Source organism: Aulonocara stuartgranti (genome assembly GCF_965226115.1).
Source record: "Aulonocara stuartgranti genome assembly, chromosome: 1".
In the NCBI taxonomy this organism is placed as follows: Eukaryota; Metazoa; Chordata; class Actinopteri; order Cichliformes; family Cichlidae; genus Aulonocara; species Aulonocara stuartgranti.
In genome coordinates, this window is record NC_138939.1 from 34257877 (window position 1) to 34278031 (window position 20155).

Here is a 20155-nt window from a genome sequence, read left to right on the forward strand (position 1 = left end):
TACAGAGGTAACAGTTAAGAGGACTTCTACACAATCCGACTTTTTTTCTCCTCAGGTGAACTGTCATTAATGTGAAATCTTCTGCAAAAATCAAACTGATGAATGTAAAATATTAAAGGGCTCAATGTTTGATCATTCGTAGGAAATGTGTGTTCTAACCTTTCAGACATGCCGGTCTTGACACTGCCGGTGCGACCCAGAGCGGACAGCGTGTCCTCCCTGTGGGTCCCGTGGCCGCCACCTCCGGCGCTGCCTAGGCTCATGTCGATGGACTCGCTGCTCGTGTGCATGCTGCTGACAGAAGGGAAACCCACGCTTCCAGTTCCACCGTGTCCACCCAGGGTGCTCTCCCTGCTCTGCACAGAGGAGCTGCTCAGGGTGGTTCCCCACGTCAGGCTGTTGGAGGGTCCAGTGGAGGAGTACACAGAGCCAGGGCTGGAGGCCTGAGGATGATCAAAAATTAGATTTAACATAAAAAAAATAAAAATAAAAATAAAAATAAAAATCTGCCTATATTTTGAAGTGATTATTTTGTGATGTGCAGCAATAAGATAGAGCACTGACACAGTCCAATTAAACTTGCTGATTTACACATCTCGCAGTCACAGAGTAAGATTATCATATTGGGAGACATGTTTCTGGCCTAATGGGTTAACCTTAGTTAACCCTGAGCTGATGAGGGAAAAATATATTGATATTGACCTTCTTCTAGGTCTATATTTTATCCCTACAAACTAGCATTTGGCTCTTTAACTGCCAAAAGATCGACTGTGTTAGCCGTGTTTTTACTGAGTGGCCTGTTTTGGCCCAGGACAATGCTAACCCTATTATAAAAGCAAACAGACATATTTTTAAACATGCACCCTCACAAGTATACAAGATGTTCTAGTTTTCTCAGAGGATGTATATTCATTAGGATAACTGAGTATTTGGATATCTTCGTGCCCACTGTTTAAAAAGACACGACTGCTACTTTGTAAAAGATGACAAAGTGTGACACTTCATGATTCATAACTAATCTGGTTAAGCCTAATGAATCATGTGTGAACATGATGGAAAGGTCATGATCCAGCATGCTCACACATTTGTGCTGTGCTGCAATATGTAGCCTACAGTCAATCCAACAAGTACACACACTGCCAGGTTCTACTTCAACTGAACACACCTAACAGCAGTTCGAGGAAATTACCACATTTGTGGAATTAGTAAGGTGAGAACAGAAATTATCTCCGTGTCCCTCCCAAAGCCTTGTAGTAGTTCTACAAACATATCTCACGTGCTTAACACACATCTGGATCATTGCTGAGCTCAGAGGCGCATAACCATTTTGAATCTAAAAGCCGAACCTGACCTTCTTGTTTGGATGTCGACCAGAAATCGCAAAGCTAACACGTGCAGTCGCTGTAGCATTAACTCTAAAGACCAGATGGATGTCTGTGCCAAATTTCATGGCAACCCGTTTAACTTTAGTTCATGTAATCCCTGACCAACCACGGAGGAATAGGCACGTCTTCTGACTTTGGAACTGCCTTCAAAACCAGATGGTACTTCTCAAAGGCCTAATAAATAAAGTTGGGAACTCTTTCAATTCATCCTTTGTACTCCATGAATTCATTAATTAATACCTTCTTGTCATGCTGCAAACATGTTTCTTATTTTTGTATAGCTGCTTTTAAACCACAAAACAAACCAAGTAGATACTTTGGCTCTTTTTATGGTAACTAACAGGTGGTGAGCAGTTGGAGAACTGTACAGCTACATGTAAAAGTACAGCTAATGAATAAGTAGCTGTTCCCTTGACAGATCCAAAATCGACATCTACTAAAATCAACTAATATCCAGTCTAGTTCAGCAATTTCAAAAGTTTAAAAGACTGATAGCACCTATAGTGTATAAATGAAATTCTTTCTGTAGAGAATAAAGAATCTTCTTGATAGATGTAATATTTTTTATTTGACTGATATTCTAATCCAGTCTCTCCATTATTTACGTCCTGCTCACCTGCTCACTGCCCAGCGTGCCTGTCCCCGATCCAAGTGCCCGGCCTCCAAACAGGTGACTGCTGGTTTCGTTGTCCAAGCAACTTAGTCCTCCATCGGGAGACTCCAGCACTGTAGCCACATGATTCATGGTAGCATGGGGGTTGGAGATAACAGTAGAGTTCTTCATGCTTTCAGCTGTGGTCACTGGCGCCTGTTTACTGGGCTTTCCACCAAATAATCTGTGGTAAATGCGGAAGAGGCAGAAAAGCTAAAGTGCTTGTAGTAGAGCAGAAAGTGTGCAATCTTGTATTTGTAATCAGCAAATTCACAATTAACACTGTAGTATATCATCGCATAAATAATTCCATTTCGATTTTTGTATACAGCACCAAACCATAATCGCCCAAAGGTGCTCTATATTGTGAGATAGAGAGCCTACAATAATACAGAAAAAAACTAACAATTATACAAGCCCCTATGAGCAAGTACTTGGTGAGAGTGGGAAGGAAAAACTCCCTTTTAACAGGAGGAAACTTCTAGCAAAACCAATTTAAAAAAGTAGCATATTAATATTAATAGAAAATAGAAAAAGGAGTAAAATGTTTAGAGAGTACCATCATTCTATTACGTTTGTGTTGAGATGATGATCATCATTTCATGTTATTACTCTGAAATTTACTCTGGAAGCATCGGGCATTCGCTGAATTTAAAAATAAAAACCTTAATAAACATATGAATAAATCAATACACTGAACTAAAGCTGCCAAAGCTAGAAAAGAAGTCAGTTTGATCTTACAGGTAAGGACAAAAGGCTGTGTTGTACTTCAGAGCACCATATTTATGATAGAAGATAAAACGTCTAAAATATGACCGAACAACTTTTGTTGTTGTTGTTGTTTTTTCTTTCATCAATACCTTAGTTTTATAATCACTGAAAGCTGAAAACTAAAACTTAGATTACCTGGACAGCCTAGTTTGGAGCTGTGGCAGGATTAAAGTGTTAAATGGAGCAGCAAAGTGATTTAAAAGTGCTTTTGTTTTGCCAACAATTCAACTGTATTCATTTCAACTCTGTAACAAAGAGGACAGTAGCAAAACTGTAGCCAGTATAGTCAGTGAATCTGAGACAAGGCCAGCACACACACAACTCTCTCCTCTTTCTATGCTAATCTGTGGTTAGATTTAAATGGCAGGCAGCGGTGACTGGAGCCGTGGTAGGCGATAATAGCAGCACAGTCTCTTTGAAGAGTTATCACTCCCTCACATTAATGAGGGCAGAGAGCTGAGGTAAGACTCAGCTTCCATTACCCTGTGCCACACCCCACACCACCAAGGCTGAGGCTTGGCAGCTGATCAGCCGAGCTCAAGGTCTGATTCACAATGGCCTGATTTAACCTCTCAAAGACTGTAACAAGTCTACACATGTGTTCCTTACTCACCACTACTTATCATTTGCTGTGAGTGCATGATTACTGCCTTTAAAATGGTCTTCAGTGTGTGTGTGTACTGCATGCGGGTGAAGTCAAGCCCATACAAGAGGGCCCCCACAGAGGGTGGCTCATCACTTAGCTGTCAGTGAGTCTGCAGGATTACTCAGCATACAAAACGATGGTTTCTAAGTGTGTGTGTTCACCTGCGTAATGTAGGTGAAGAAACCTGCTGTCTTCCTGTCAGAGGAACAGTTGCTGCTCCTCCGCTCTGCATCGCGACCCCACTCCTGAGGTTGTCAATCTCAGAGACACCTTTTTCCCGATCTGTCTGATTGGCCAGCAGGCTTGCTGAGCCGTTGGCCTTGGCTATGCTGATTGAGTTTTTCCCATGAGAGGTGACAGAAAGCACAGCGGCTTCAATGCTGCTGGTGGAGGAGCGGTTCCCATTGCGGGCGGCTGCTCCAGAGCGGCTGGGTCTCGGCAGGCTACGGTACTGCAGGGTGGAGCGGGCGCTCATCGGGAGGAAACCATCATCATGGTGTCCTAACACTGTGCCTCCATCCTGCCCGCCAGCCTTCAACCCTCCGGACAGTGAGCGCGCCCCAGATTTAGGCATCTTCCCCAGTGTAGCCGAGCCGCTGGTGATGGTGGCACCACTGGCGGTAACCATTGTTACCATCCCATGGCCTTGCTTCTTGAAGCCAAAGGTGCTGGTTGGGGTGCGTGAGGTCAGTGCGTGCGTCTGTGTGTGGGGCTCGGAGACGGTGTTTGTGAGTGTGTGTGTTGTCGGTGTGCGGCTGGTGGGGATTGTCTGTTTTTTGGCCTCATCACCACTGCTGCGCCCAGCATCCGAGGGTGAGCGATGAAGGCCGTTGGAACGAGGAGAGAGACGTCCTTTTTCTGACACCTTAACATCATCTGTCTTACCTGCAGAACACAGAATGAGACATCAGAAACACAGGCTTTCAAACTCTGACTTGACATCTCATTTTTCTCAATACAGTGACACCTGCATCTATAAAATGTGACAAATTGTCCTTATGTCTAAAAGTTTATTCGTCACACTTGACTTTAATGATCATTTTTTTATTATCAGTGCTGGATGATCATGTTACCTGAACTGTGGGTCTTGTGGCTCACTGAACCAGTGGAGCCTGTGCTACTAGTGCTTTTAGTCCGGGGTGACGTCACCCCCACCTGAGTGCTCATGCCTCTCCTCCAAGAGCCAGTGTGGGACACGGAGGGAGTCTTTCTTCCTGAGCCACCCTTGTCTGACTCATCAGAAATGTCGGAGGGGTTCCGACGACTCCACCTGGAACCTGTTTCCATCCTAACCCCGCTGTCTGAACGTCCGTCTGACCTCTTGACCTCGTCTCCAGACCAAGTCTGGTGTGCCGGTGTTGAGGCTGAGTGCTTCTCTGCATCCGTTACAGGCTGGGAAGACATACAAAGATAGTCAGATTTACTGCAGTAGTAGAGAATGTGGCTCTAAAAAGCCCCCTTTTATGACCAAAGCCATCATACTGGTTAAAGCTACCAGCATTTACGCCGTCATCACCACCTGTGCAGCTGTCTGAGAACATCTGGGCTTAAGCATCTCGAGCACTAACAGCTTATACACTTTTTTACCTTTGCTTTGTCAAGCAGTTCATGTTTTTGAGGAAGCTACTTCATTTCAAAATTTTCTGAAGCAAGATGCAAGCCTTTTAAAACTCCGATAGGTGATCATTGAAATCATGCTGACTGTTTAAGCTTTACCATTTTCAATTTGCTGTTACAGCTCAGCCTTAATTTGTAAATTAGTAGATTTCAGCTACAGGAAAGATGACAGCAGCTTTTAAGTAGATTCTGCAGCTTTCCAGACAACGGTACAAAAACGCAGCTCTGCTCACAGACCTTAAAAAAAATCCAGCCAATATAGGATTCCACGAGGACAGATGACACACACTTAATGAATCTGGCTGCTGCACTAAGAGAAAGACGTCTTTGTGCACACCTTTGTTTTTCTTCTCCACCTCTGCCTCTGAAGCAATAACAGACACGCGTCAGCCACAACACAATGTGTGTGTGTGTGACATAAACATGTGAGTCAGGTGTTAATATTCTCATTTCACCTCTCAACTTCCTGAGCCTTTAGTGGCTCAAAATCACTATTTAATGGTTTAAAGCTAGTGTCAACACCAGCTTTAGCTTTGAGAGTTCAGAGATGTGCCGAGGAATGCTGGGACAGACACAGTTAGAAAAAAAAAAATTGAAGTAGAGCAGACAGACGCTCATTCAAATCAATCAAAATAAAAAATAAAAATCCAGGCCATATGAGGCCCTTCACAAATTTTCATCTGGCTCACATTTTAAAAGATAGAATATGTTAATTTTGGCCCAGAGAGTTACATACACTCCCTGCAAATGCCAAACTAAACGGACAGGCACGTCTCCACTGCACCTGAAGATTAAAGAACACAAGAAAAAAGCAAAGTTCATTTTGAAGGCAGATCATTTCAACTCAGGTGGGAGACTGAGTATGTTTTTATAGAGTGTACAAAGAGGCCTGTATGTCCACTGGCCATCAGACAGTTTCTAAATTAAAAAAAACCATTAATGCCTTGCTGTCATTTTGAATCCACAAAGCAACAAAGATCTGGAGCCACAGATGGAAACAAAGGCTTCAGAAAGTTGTTAAACTCAAAGCAGGCATGCAACTACAGCAGAATGTTTCCAACCTCAGATACAGATGGTTTCATATTTATAACTAGCGTCAAGACAGAAGGTTAGGCTATAGATTACAGGTTTGTTAAGACTTGCAGACATGTGTGCAGCAACAACAATAAAGATTTATTATTTCTATTTTCAAATAAAGACTGTGGTTTTATCAAGCACCCCATATTTTCAGCTGTCAAATTAAAATGTCATGAAACAGGTTGGTGTGAGGTGCCCGGATGGTGGACCTCTTACACAACCATAATCAGAAAACACTGTTATGTCCTAAATAACAACAGCTAACATTTTTCTTGACTGGTACCCTTGAGTTTTCATGTGGGCACAAAGAAAATGCCTGCTCTATTTTGGCGAAATAAATCAAAAATAATGATAAAACAAAAATGATCATCTTTGACGAGAAGCTCTAAACACTCTTAAAAAGACTGCAGTGTTCTTGAGTGTGTAGTCTCACCTGTGTACTGAGGCCCTTGCGCTGTGCTGCGGGGGTGTTGGCGTATGAGGAGATGGAGGAGCTGGTGTTGATGTCATCTGTGTCGATGTTGTCGCTGATGCCACTGCTCACAGAGCTGCTGTCGTCCCAACTAGACACACACACACCAGTACAGGAGGAAACACTCATTTTAAATAGTGCTTCTTCCAGAGTGAAGACAAAAAGGAAGACAGCAGAGCTTGGAGACACCAGACTGAATTGTGATGCTTCTTATCCTATGAATACAACACTGCACTACCTAAAAGTAATTATTCTGTTCCCTTTCCCCCATTTCCATATTTCTTTTCAGGCACAGACGCACAGAACTTTGAGCACTGCTAAACTGAAATAAACGTTCAGAGCTGCCTCGTGATTTATATTCATTGAAATTGAACTGAATTCAGTGTGGGTACACACACACAAACAGGCTGAATGGGGTTGTCTATCACACGAACAAAGGCGCAATGGAGGGGTGACATCATGGTGTGCTTGTGTGTGTCTGAACTGTTCAAACAGACCCATCTGAACAGGATATTTGTAAATATGCGTGTGTGTGTGTGTGTTGCTTAGAATCTGTGGGGGACAGGAAACCCAGCCAGTTGGCAAAGATCACTCTGAAAGGACCGGGGGGGGCAAATGGTGATGGCCGGTACAGGGTTGGCATCAGAACACACACGCGCACAACTCTTGTCAAGCTGTCACTTGCATTTTTAAGACTCATCGAGGACACATGCTTGTCTCAGTATATTGTACGTTTCATCTACAAATACTCTTTATAAGTTAGTCTGTCAGATAAATCTGTTATTACCTAAAATGTTCTATTTCTAAAATGAAGTAAAACCAGAGAATTTGTAAACTATGAAGGTTGTGCTGTATATGATTTAAAACAATACAGGTTGAATTTGGATTTCTTTGAGCAGTTTGTGTTTTTCTGCAGCTTTCCCTTAACAAAATGAGCAAAACTCCTCAAATCAACAATAGTGTCTGAACATAAGCACCAACACAAGAGCTTCATCTCATTAAGGGTACGTGTTTGAAAGACCACCAAAAACCTAAACTCAAATATCCCATCGTTTATTTTCTAACTGCTCCAATTCCTCATTCATCTTGCAGTCTTGATTTTTATACAACATTACTGCTCAGTGGCTAACTTGGAAGTCCGCATGAAAACATATAATTATGGCCTTAAAAAAAAGAGAAAACTAAACAAAAACAAAGCATTTCCTATGGCAAAAATCCCAGACTCAGATTGCCACCGAAACCTAATCAGCTGTTTCTTGGCAGACTCTAAACAAAATACATCTGCTGCTTTTGGAGCAACCTTGCTAACAACCTGACAAACAGAGACAGGGGAAAACACAACTTCCTTCTGGGATCACCGGCACAAGCAGAGTGAGTGGAGCCATTGGCTTTCAGAGTTGAAAGCATCCGTAAAGCAAACGAGCTGTGAGGTGCAGAGAGATTGAGAGTGACCGCAACCGGTTCAGCTCATCCACACAGCCACAGGGGAAATTCCCACACACATCAATGCAAGAAAAAAAAACCCAAAAAGGAAATAAAGATAACATATGAAATCTGCAATGGCCTTTGCAGATTCTCAACAAATCATAGCTGTCTGTGCTAAAGGACAAACTTTCTACTTTCTTTTATGCGTTTGTGCGCGCACACAAAGATAAGAACACACATAGGTATCTACCTGCTCAGGGTGCCTTGGTTGCTGTGGGAAGCAGAGCGCTGCGGGAAAATGCCGAGCTGGACAGAGAGCTTCATGACTCCATGCCGCTGAGAGAGTTCACGCAGCCAAATATCTGTCCCACTCCCTCTCTGTCTGTCGCTCTCTCACTCTGAGCTTCCTCAATGTCTCTCGCTCCCTCTCTTGCCCTGGCAAAGTTCCTAGATTGAGCTCCTTTGTCACTCGTTGCGCTGATGCTTCACCCCTCGGGCACTCTTCGTCTCTCTCTGGACTAACAGAGAGAGAAACCTGTAAGGAGGGGGGGGGAGAAGGGCCTGCCCTACTGCTGGTAACATGAGCTTCCCCCGGGACTTTTAACCACTTCACTGCTGCAGCCGCACCACTAAAGAGTGCACACTGAAACACACCCCAAGCCCTAAATAAGCCACTTCAGCCTGACAAAAATCAAGAGGCAACAAAAGTCAAAACTGCATGATCACAGACAAAGTCTCTGAAACTAAAGGACAATCCGCATCCCGCTGCTGCTTTTTTGTGTCTTTCCCAGCCATGGCTTATGCCTGTGTGTGTGTGTGTGTGTTTGTAAGACTGCAATTTCCCAGACAGATCCACCCTGACCAGCTGACAAGCCAGTGCTAATTAGAGATCAGGCCAAGCGGCGTGGCTCAGCCCACAGCCTCCCGCTGGCAAAGCAACCTGCCAGTTAACAACCACTGAGCCCTTTACAGCCAATCACAGGAGACAGAGACGGGGGAACCGGTGCCAAACACAGGCCAATGAGGTCGGCATTTAATAGATCATCACACTGAGGGGATGATGTGATGTACTCCTAACTCTTCCAGTTTACCCAAATCATAAAATTATATATTTTCTCCTCTTAACCTTTTACAGGATCAAGTCATGTAGAAAATTTCGGGATTTTTAGATTTCTTCCTCTAACATAATATAACAGAAGCAAGCGGGATAGGGTATGGAAATGAACGGAAAAGTGACTCTTACATGTAGTGGAGTTTGCAGTTAAACTGTATGTGCAAGTTTGTCATTCATCGGGATGACATGTGGCTACACTGTGTCACTCTGCAAACCAGTCAAACAGGACAGAAGTGAAGAAAGAAAGTGACCTAAATGAAGAGAGAGCGAGAACCCTCGTCTCAAACCAGGTCCCTTTAGAAAACTTGCTGCTTTCCCGAAGGGGTCAGAGTTCAGAAGTCAAACCTCCAAAATTCCTTAAAGAGAAAAGCAGAGAGGGGGAGGCAAGAGGATGAATGAAAAAAATGGGCTCCTGCTCGGGTCAGCCAATAGAAGTGTCTAAAAGTGTCCTGAGAAAAGGGCAGCGGTTGTGTTTGTTTTAACTTTTCTTGTGTGTGTCCCTTGAGGCTGTGGTGGGTTGGTCTGCTGTACTGTACCCCCCCTTCCTGAAAAGCCCAGTCCGACTCTGGCACATGCACACAGGATCTGTGCCGCAGAAATGTACACACAGACGTGGGGCCACAACAGAGCTGCGAAGCAGAAGTAAGGGGATTTCCTGTGTTTGAGGGGTGACTACTGGTCCTCACGTTGCAGCTGTATCACATAACCCCAAACTGCTGCTCTGCCCACTATACAGACAGACAGATGGGAGAGGAAGAGGGAGCGGCTTTAACTGACGGTCTCTCTGACTTCCAGCCCTCAGGGTTTGATGCACGACGCAGATAAGAGCATGGACAACTTGACAGGTGAGTCCTGTGGAAGCATCGGGACAGAAGGAGTGTCTAGACTTTACCTCCACACAAATCAGTGCCATCATAACCATGCAAAACAATTTATTCCTATCACTAAATGGTACAGCATGAAGGATATCAATTTCTCTAAGCCAACGCTGCCTCACAACAGCATTTACACCTGCAGGTGCTCATTGCCTTGAAGCCCAGGAGGAAGTGTTTCCTGTGTTTGAGGTACTTCAAAAAGTATTATTATGGTATAAGAAAAAGTTGAAAGTCTGAAAAAAGACCATATATTTGAATACACTTAAAGCTTAAAACAAACAAACAAAACAAATGATATGAGGACTAAGTGCGAACAGTGTGAAGATGAAGGCAGTGGAGAACGGCACATTCTGGGCTGGAGCCCAGGAGCCCTGTGGTATGAAAATGACACAGCTGTCCCTGTAAGACAGGACTGGACTGGACTAGACAACACACTGAGGAATGTCTCTCTCTCTCGCTCTCTCCATTTTTTTCTCCATCTCTCTTTGGTGTCTAGTCCTATTGTCTTCTGTCCTGGGAAAACATTTGCTATCTATACTCTGAGAATTTATCAAAGCATGTAGATCCCTCTGGCTGCCGCTCTTTCACTTAGCTTCTCTTTGACTTCTCCCTCTCTCTCTTTCTATTTGATGTGTAAACACAGACTCCTTTAGATTCGACAGACTGACCCAGATCCACGGTAAAAACTCAACAAACTTTTCACACACGTGACACGCATCTCTGAACTCACGCACATGACTCCACCATGCTGCATCTGCACACGCGACAAAAAAACCCCCTAAATTTAAAAGACTACTGTGACAAACTTGGAATTCCTCATGTCTGCAGGCATAAACACACACCGCACTCAAAACTAACCTACTGTCACCTCAATGCTAGAATGAAGCACAGAGCTGTGACTCCTGCCTGTAGACCATCGGTTAAGGAAACAGGCTCCCGGGATCGCTGGGATAAATAAAGAAAGAAAAGACGGCTACAACATAAAAACAGATTTTTCCTAAGCTGTCCCTTTTTTTTAATACTCATCTGGTTTGAAATCTTTAAAAGAGTCCCCAGATGACAGATGATAACCCACTTTAAGGAAATAAAACATTTTCAAGAGGCTTCTCTCTTACTCTTGAACCATTTGTGTTTTTCTCCCACTTTTCTAGTTTTTCGACAGATGCTCTTGGTTGGGTTTCCATCTAAGCTAACGATTAGTCATGCAGTGCAAGACTGTGCAGTAAATACAACTGCTGATGTAAAAAAACAAAAACAAAACCCCCCCAAAAAAACCCATTCCTATTTAACATGTATCAGCTGTATATCTATTATATAAATATACAACTGGGATAAATGAAGGATAACATTTGGGAATCATGGGACAAAATATGCTGTCTGTTTCAGGTCTGCAGACCTGAAACACACTCGTGTCCCCAGAGCTTTTCCTGAGCTCACATGGTGAAACGTGGATAATCAGCTTAATACTTTAAAGCTGCAACCTGCACGAACCCCACTCCCTTACTCCCCATCTGAATTCAAGCTAACATGGAAAATATATGATTCAGGGAAGGTATGGAGAGTTAAAACTTACTCTGTGTTGCTGATTCCACAAACCACTCGCTGTAGATTAGTTAATGCTCCTTTGATCTGCATTCCCCATCTATTATCACCTCCTGGTCTGGGTCAGATTCCATATTGGACCAGAGACAAGGGACCATCTCTGGCTTCTTTGTTTTCCTTAAAAAAAAACCACACGACTGGACTTGTAGCTTGTTCAGCTGCCTGTGGCAGCAACTTTTATCCCATATTAAGCTTTTTGTTTTGCCCTCTATTAGTACTTTAAAAAAAAGTGGGTGGAAGGATGGGGAAAGAACGATTGTGGCTGTTAGAGCTGCAATGTTTGACAAAAAGAGAACACTTGAATTTACCTGAGTAGCAGCCCCGCCCGCCCTCTTTAGTGCTTGTCAGTGTGCCCAGCGGGTAGGTGTTTGGTGTTCTGCTGATGCAGTATCCATAGCAACAAAAACATCAGTTCTCTTAAGACTCTGTCTCTGTGGGTTTCTTTCTTCTCATATTATGTTGCTCTTCCCCATCGATTGACCCTCAACATTTATCAATTTCACCCCCTAACACAAACTAAAAATTAAGGATATGAGCTACAATAACTGTCAAGGAGAGGTCTTACTTTTAGGGAAAAAAGAACATGCAACTGAACTGACTAAAATAGAGATTTTTTTTTTCTCATGTGGGCGGAATAGCATCTTATGCCAGCTGCAGCATGTGTGTGGGAGTACCATTAACTTGGAAACACAGTTGACCTCACATCTTGCATCGAACAGCTTCAGATTCAGACGGCTCCCAGAAGCCCCGCAATGCCTGGCCTGCATGGTTTGAGCAGCCCCTGCCCCCTTGGGATATAGCAGAGCACAGCTTTTAGCATGACTGTAGCTGGGAGGCAGTTAAAGCATTTAGCAATCGAGGGGGAGTCGAAGGCTTTGTGAGAGTCTGGACATTTGGAGAGAAAAATATTTGGCTGCTTATTGTGTGCTATGAGTGAGCATTTGTAGAAGGATAGAGCAGACAAAGGAGAGGCTTTTTAACTCACGGGGTGAATGTGTGCAGTTACAGATACCTTTTCATTCTTTTGTTTAATTACAGTCTAGAACCATACAGTAAAGAAAATCTCACTGGGGACTAGGGATGGGTACCGGTGTCCGGTGCCATCATGGCACCGGTTCTGACATAAACGGTAGTAACCAGACCGAAAAGCAGCGCACATTTCGGTGCTTTATTTCGGTGCTTTTTTTTCCTGAGCTGTGATACACTTCTAGCCAATAATTTTACGTTTCCGAGGATAGTAGGCGGGGCCAGGTACGTACGTTCTTTTAGAGCAGAGCTACAGATTAAAATGTCCAAGGCGAAGCGGTCAAAAGTCTGGCTGTACTTCACAGCAAAATATGCAAACTCAGCAGCCTGCAACAAGTGCTTTAAGCTGATACTGTGATACTGTCAAAGGAGGTAACACCTCAAATCCGATGAAACACCTGGCGACGCATAGCGTTTTTTTTAAAAGCCCAGAAATGCGCTGTATGATAGCTTGCTGCGAGACCTCACACCGAGCACATCTACTGTGCGTGGGTTGCCTGTTATTGGACCCGGAGTTAGCAACATCCCCCAAAAACACGAAGAGGAGAGTCCTGGCCCCTAGCCCTGTCAGTGTAGCAGAAATGATGACGGATGATGACGGCAGCAGCAGCCGTTCTTCTCTGGGCGAGTAGCTTAATGTTGTTCGTGTGTAATTTACGTTGAGTAGGCTAACCACGTTATTACATTAATGCATGTAAGGTGAACTAGCAAACCTCATCATAGCTACATGCGGCTGTCTTCTTGTTTGATGGCAGATACTCCCTTCACCCTGGCCAAAAAGGCTAAAATGACCAAAGAAAAAGTGGAAAACAGTTAAACATGAGAGGTTTTGGACAAAGTTTGTGTTTTTTCCATTGTTTAAGCACTGCTTAAAGCCAAGAGTGATGCCATATATGCCCCATAGCTGCAGAAAAGGCTAACATTGTTATCTTTTTACAAAAAACCAGCTGAACATGAGAGGTTTTTGGACCAATTTTGTGTTCTCCATTCTTTAAGCACCGGTTTGAGCACCGTTTGAGCACCGGCACCGTTTCAAAAGTACCGATTTGGCACCGGTATCGGATAAAACCTAAACGATACCCATCCCTACTGGGGACATTCCTGATTCTTTTCTCCAAGGTTCATGTTTGGCACTTGGAGCACTTTAGCACCACCAATGGGTCAAAGATGTTAATCCTGTAAGGCCTGAAGGATAAAATTGAAAACCAAAAACCAAAAAAAACCTGACGTGTTTTGTGTGTTGAGAAATTAAATATTAATTTGCATATATGAGTTTTTATTTGAATCATTTCTGCTACATCTGGGTTTTTTTGTTCAATTTATTGCTCACAGTATCTTTACCTTAAACAAATAAAACACTGATGATGCAGAGGTAACAAACATGATAGCTTAACCCTGTACACCTGGAACCCTGTAACACCTGGCGTTACAGGGTTAAGCTATACATGAAAATCTTGGACAATCAACAGAAACAAAGAATGAGAAGGAGTTTAAATTATATCCTTAAGATGAAAAAGCTCTAATAACGGTGGAATTGGTGGAATTCCTTGGAACCTTTATATAAGCTTTGCAGCTCAAATTCAGCTCTCAAAGCAGACTGTTTTCACAAAAAATGCACTTTAACTTAATTCCAAACACAACATTTTACATAATGGCACAAAAAAAATCATGCAGCATTTTCTCCCTAATCCTGATAATCTATCACTACTGCAACCTGCACCCGTTTGCCATCATTAACCAAGGCCTTCTGATAATCTAGACTGGAGCTGAGGTCCAACATACACACAAACACACAAAAACTAATGGGTTACTGTTAGTTAAGTCTTGATAAACAGCAGCTGTGTTCAGCAGTGACAGGCTGATGACGCCAACCAGCAGGACCAAGAAAAGACAGTATAAAGTATGACCAGATGCAGCTGTGCCCATGTATGTCTGTTAACATATTCTCCTGGTTTCAGGGAACATGGGTCATAAAGAAAAGGTAAAAACTGATCTAGCAATTATTTTAGTCAGAGCTCGGAAACCTTCCACACACATTCACTTAGCTAAGCCAGTGAGAGCAGGTGGAGGTGGGGTTACAGAGGACAGACAGAGATAGGCAGGTAAAGTGTGAGACACATGGCATGCCAGCTGTTGGTAGCTGAGGAAAAGAGCTTATGAGGTATAAGTTGAAGCTCTTTCTTCCCCTACCTCAGGCCAACAGGGAACCTACTCAAGTCTAGACAGGAGAGATAAGATATTGGGGCTCGGGGGATGTTCTAAACAACTTCAGCTCTCATGCAGGTGGGACTGAAGCGCAGTGAGACAAACTGGAAACCAGCAAATGTGCTTTCAAAAAACATAGGCACCAATTTTCTGACAAATAAAATCATCAGAGATTTCTTAAGTATCAAAGTCCATGATACGCACATTTGTTTTTGCATGATAGGATTGCAGATAAAGTCCTTTGAAAACGCATCATAATAATTTAAATATTGAATTAAACAAGACTTTGTTGCCTGTGGTTGCCAATTGTGAGGCAGTGGTTGCCTCACAATTGTGCTCAGCAGGCCAACAGGGAACCTGCTCAAACCCAGAGAGCTCTCATGTGTTCTCTCCAGTTACTCCAGCTTCCTCCCACACTTTCAAGACAAATATGAACTGCTGAGTTCTTCTGTGCTACCGCTGTAATAGATTGGTGACCTGTCCAGGGTGTGTCCTGCTTCTCACCCTGTGAGAGCTGACATGAGTTTCGGCCCCCAGGATAAACAATTAAGAGCAAATCAGAGGAGCTACCAGTGACCAGGTAGCTGCAGGTAGTCCATACTGACAGAAACTAGAACAGCAACATTTAACAACCGGGCTGGGTTACAGATGTTGAGAGATTGCACAATAGCTTAACAAGAGAAGGGATTTTACAGCTCTGGCAAGTTATCACAGTGGACTTACACAATTCACACTGCAGAGTGATGTTCCAGGAATGTGGGAATTCACCAATCCAGTCCATCATAGTCTGTGCTAAAAATTAAACCAAGGCCTTCCTGTGTTTCTTTGCATTATTGAGCCCTATTGAAGCATTACTGCAATAAATGAGGAATATTTAGATGTACTTCTAACAATGATCTGAATATCTTGAAAGGCATAAAGGCTTAGTCAAAGGTGGTAAGTTTATTTTAGTTTATTAGGGTAATGCAAAATACTTTACAAAGGAAACAAATCTACAATGAAAGGTAACAGACTGAGAAACAGCTTCTGAAACATGAGTGTAATCCTGCTCTTAAGAAGCATCACACAAAGCCTGTAAAACATACACAGACATTTAAAAAAAAAAAAAAACAAGCACTTTCTTTGTTCCTGTTCTTTATGTTACCTCGGGACTACAGTGTCTTTGTTGTTGGAATAGTCTATAATCCAAATTATATTTCATCACAAGACAACCCTGTTTGCTGTTCCCTGTAAGTACTTGTATCTATAACTCATATACACATACTCTCTGAAGTCTTTGGAAGTCTACCAAGTCTCTGATCTTGATTTAAAACCTTTTAGGAAAGGCGCTTATTGAAAGACACTCTGACAATGATGATCTGAGTGATCTGACCCAGCCACAAAACAGCACTTGTGCTTGTACTTACAAGCAATGTTTTAGTTTTTGACATACTTTGGTCTATTTCAATATAAATTCATTTTTCTCAGCTATCAAACAAATAATATATCAATAAAAATGGAGACTTTATGTATTATCGTGTCTGTTTTCCACGGCGATTTGTGTAGACACCATCAAGACAAACATAGAGCCTATTCGCAGAACCCTAAATCATTAACAGGATTCTGACTCCACATTATACTGATTCGTGTGAAAACTGTCTCAAACTGAGTTATGTGTGGTGATCCTTTGTTTTTTTTTCTTTTTGTCACGTCCTCATTTGAGATAGAGTAATGATATCCCCAACGCCTGTATGCAGGAATCACAGGGTTAGTCTCTGTAACACTCACTGCTACAGCATTTTCACACCACAAAGACCTCATCCCTTTGTCTGCTTTAACAAAGAGAAGCCAAAGCAGAAGACAGGCCATTATGGATAGCTTCCTCTTTCTCCGGCCACAGAGATAAATGACAGGGATAAGCATGCTCAGACACACACACACACACACACACACACACGCACGCACGCACACACACACACACACACACACACACACACACACACACACACACACGTGCGCGCGCGCACACACACACACACACACACACTGACACACACACACACTTTCTAGCCTCTATTTTCTTTGTCTATACACTCAGGATAGCAGGCCCTGTTCTCCCATGAGTCATTTTGTTTCCATGTTCTCCTTTGCATACATCTGACAGTTGGTCAAACTAGTTTTTGCACTTCAAACAGCCAGACCACAACTGACGCTCTCATAATTACTTTGTGTGGTTTCCCTGTTGTCAGAATATGCTGTTCAATACCGTGTTTTCCAGCATCCTTCACTTCTTATTAGCCTGGCCTGATCTGGAGGGTTTTAGCGCAGAAGCTTAAAGACGTTTGGAACGCTCTTAACTGTGAACCTCGGGCCTTTGAAGCTTGTGACCTCTTCGTTCTGGGGTCACAAGCATTTTGCCCCGGTGCCACAACAACACTAGACACCTACCCCCAGCCCGACTTCCTCTGGGAGGCTCGGCTGCATTGTAAACCAGAAAATGCATTAAAGGCAACTACAGCCTGGTGGCAACCATACCCAGTAAATAAATATAGATAAACATACCTCTAAGATCACATGTTCAACTGTGACACTCGCAAATAAACTGTACAAAGCACACACAGAGACAGTAAGGTGCTGGTTCTCCTCCACCAGCCCCAAATTGCACTGTTAACCCTCCTTTTGTGAATTAAACTGGCTTTATCTTATACAAGAGAAAACCAGTCACCCTTCTTTATCCTGCAGCTCCACTAGTTTCTGTTTATTATGCTAATATATTTCATGAGCTGCTTCTTCAGCTCTCTTAATTAATCTCAAAGTAAAAGTGGTAAGCACATTTATCAGGCAAAGCTTCAGGGGCGAGGAGGTGTGGGCGGGAGGAGTGCAGTCACCTCATCTCCTCTTGAAAGCCCATCTGAATTTTTCTCTAATCTTTTGAACCGAAAAATTAGGCTGGAAACATTAAAGCACAAAATCAAATGGAAACAAAAGGGAAACCCCCTGACTTATCTTTTTTATTGCCTTTAAGTTTCTTCTCATTGCTGCACTCTAATCAAAACAACTTAGAAGAGGAAAAATAAGAGGTGAGAGGAGAGATGGAGTAAAGAGAGAAGGAGGAGGATGATAGGGAGGGGACAGATGAAAGGTGAGAAGGAGGACAGTTTGTTTTAAGGCCCACCTGAGGGCTGGAGCAGTTTAATGTGAAGGACAGTGTATTTGTGTGTGTGTGTGTACAGAGTAAAAGGTAGCAAGGGGGCGAAGGTCAAAAGTCTGGCAGACAGGAAATTAGCCACACCTGAGGATTTATGGACAAAGACTACTTGAAACCCTCAAAGCAACACAACACAACACATCCACTTAAGAGTGAAGAAATTAAAAAGGTTTAAAAGCTTTTGTTTTCTACACTTCACCGAAGCACAAATATAGACATTTTCTTGACAAAGGGATACTGTTGAGAAGACCAATGCCGCATCTTAAGCTATAGTATAGTCCCCTTTGTCACACACGATTTATCCCTTACTCTCATTACCACCTTCATCCATTCTGCAGTTCATCTTCATAACAAGCTCATTCCATCCCCCCAACCTATTTCTCTTTCTTTCCACCACCCCCATCACTATCTGGTAACATGGTTTCAGCTCAGCCTTCATTCATTTCCTTCTGTCAACTTGCCAGAAAACAAAAATCCTTCTACGGCTCGATGACAGGACAAAGACGGCAACGTCTCACCAAATTACTTGCACTGAAACGAGACGCTTCAGAAAGTCCCGCAGATATAAAAATATTCAAGCGATATTCTCATTTTACTACATGTTGTGGCCCACATATCCCAATAACACAGAAACTTGCGTTTAGGATGAGTTTACGTACATTAGCGGTGTGGTGTCCGTAAAGCTCGCTGCATTATGTCCTGTGTAGTTGAACGAGTATAATCAAATCCACCCGAAAATGTGCATCGCTCTGTGTGTTTTTATTTATCATTGATATGGGTAAAAGCAGACATTTTCTAGTGGATACTGTAACTGTGCATTTGCTTTTCAGTCGTTCACTGAAATGCATGTGAAGAAGCGGAAACTAGGCCACCTTAACAAATGTTTAATCAGAGACTGATTTTTATGTATCCTTCACGGTTCGAGTGAATTTTTCGACCTGCATGTGTAAAAACACCTTGTTTAGCCCATGGTCAAGAAGTTTCGCAATTTCATTCAGACACACTGTTTTTGTGCCACACCTCAGGATGACCTCATTGAATATTTCCCTGTCCCAGAACAACACAATATCTCTACATGCCACCTTCACTTGCAGGATAATAAATTTACATTTTCTACAGTGACAGCAGGAAACAAGCAAAAAGCATTGCAACCAGAGACATGAGCCAAGTGACCGGCTAGTTATATTTATGTGTCTTTCATTCAGACAAACACATCAAGCTCAGTGCATTCGATAGTAGGTGTATAAAGGCCTCCTGAGAAATGGAGCCTATAGATTGGAAACTCAGTTGAACTGATCACTTAAAGATATTAAGCTGCAACACAGCTTAAGAGAAGTTTAAGAGAAGAAGCAGGTAAGATATTTCAGACCTACCTGTCAGCATCTCCCTGTCCCGATGACGCGTTTCGATGGAGCGTCTCTCGAACGGCAGCCATGCTGTCGGGAAGGCGGTTAAGGCGCCGAGTGTACAATCCCAAACCTCCATCAGTCATGTAGCTGCAAGAGACAACCAAAACGTATTAGAAATAAGTAACTCTGACATATATAATTACAGACCTCAAAGAGGATGATTTGAGGTTGCGCCACTTTGTTTGAGATAATGGGACGACTTAACAGACACTTGTCTTCTTGCTGGGGCTGCTTTTGTTATAAATGTCTTATTGAGCAGGAAGCCACATCCATGTAGTTCTCTGGCTGAGGTGAAGCTCTCATCAGTCAGGCTTAAATAGAGCAAAAACCTCCCACATCAACACTGGAGACAGCAAACTAACTAAGGACACATTTCTCTCATGTGGCTAGTGTTCAACAACAGTGGCCTTTAAAAGAAAAAACTGCTTAGAAGACAGTTTGCTCTCTATGTCTACAGGAAGCACATTGCAATTCATCACCAATACTGAGACCATCAGTGCACCAGACTGGAATATTATGATTGACTGAGTAACTAAGCATTAGAAGAAGCTAAAAATACTTGTACTGTATTTATATGTGCAGGCTAAGTAGGGCATTCACTTCATTTCGTAACGGAAAATTATATTTGAAAGGACTCAATTTATTGCTTGCTGGCCTCGGAGGCTCAGTGAGCAGCAGTTACAGCCTGTGGC

The 20155-nt window shown here is 42.9% G+C and overlaps 1 protein-coding gene across 2 annotated transcripts in view; it reads right to left on the reverse strand.

Moving 5' to 3' along the window:
- Positions 1 to 20155, reverse strand: part of nav2a (neuron navigator 2a) — a 214727-nt gene that overhangs the window by 20018 nt on the left and 174554 nt on the right. For both annotated transcript variants that reach the window (XM_082535136.1, XM_082535135.1), the window contains 6 exons: positions 19428 to 19550; positions 6582 to 6711; positions 4528 to 4846; positions 3616 to 4339; positions 2002 to 2221; positions 160 to 443 (listed from right to left, as the gene is read on the reverse strand). In XM_082535136.1, coding sequence (XP_082391262.1) covers positions 160 to 443; positions 2002 to 2221; positions 3616 to 4339; positions 4528 to 4846; positions 6582 to 6711; positions 19428 to 19550 — 1800 coding nt within the window. The remainder of the gene's footprint in view (positions 1 to 159; positions 444 to 2001; positions 2222 to 3615; positions 4340 to 4527; positions 4847 to 6581; positions 6712 to 19427; positions 19551 to 20155) is intronic.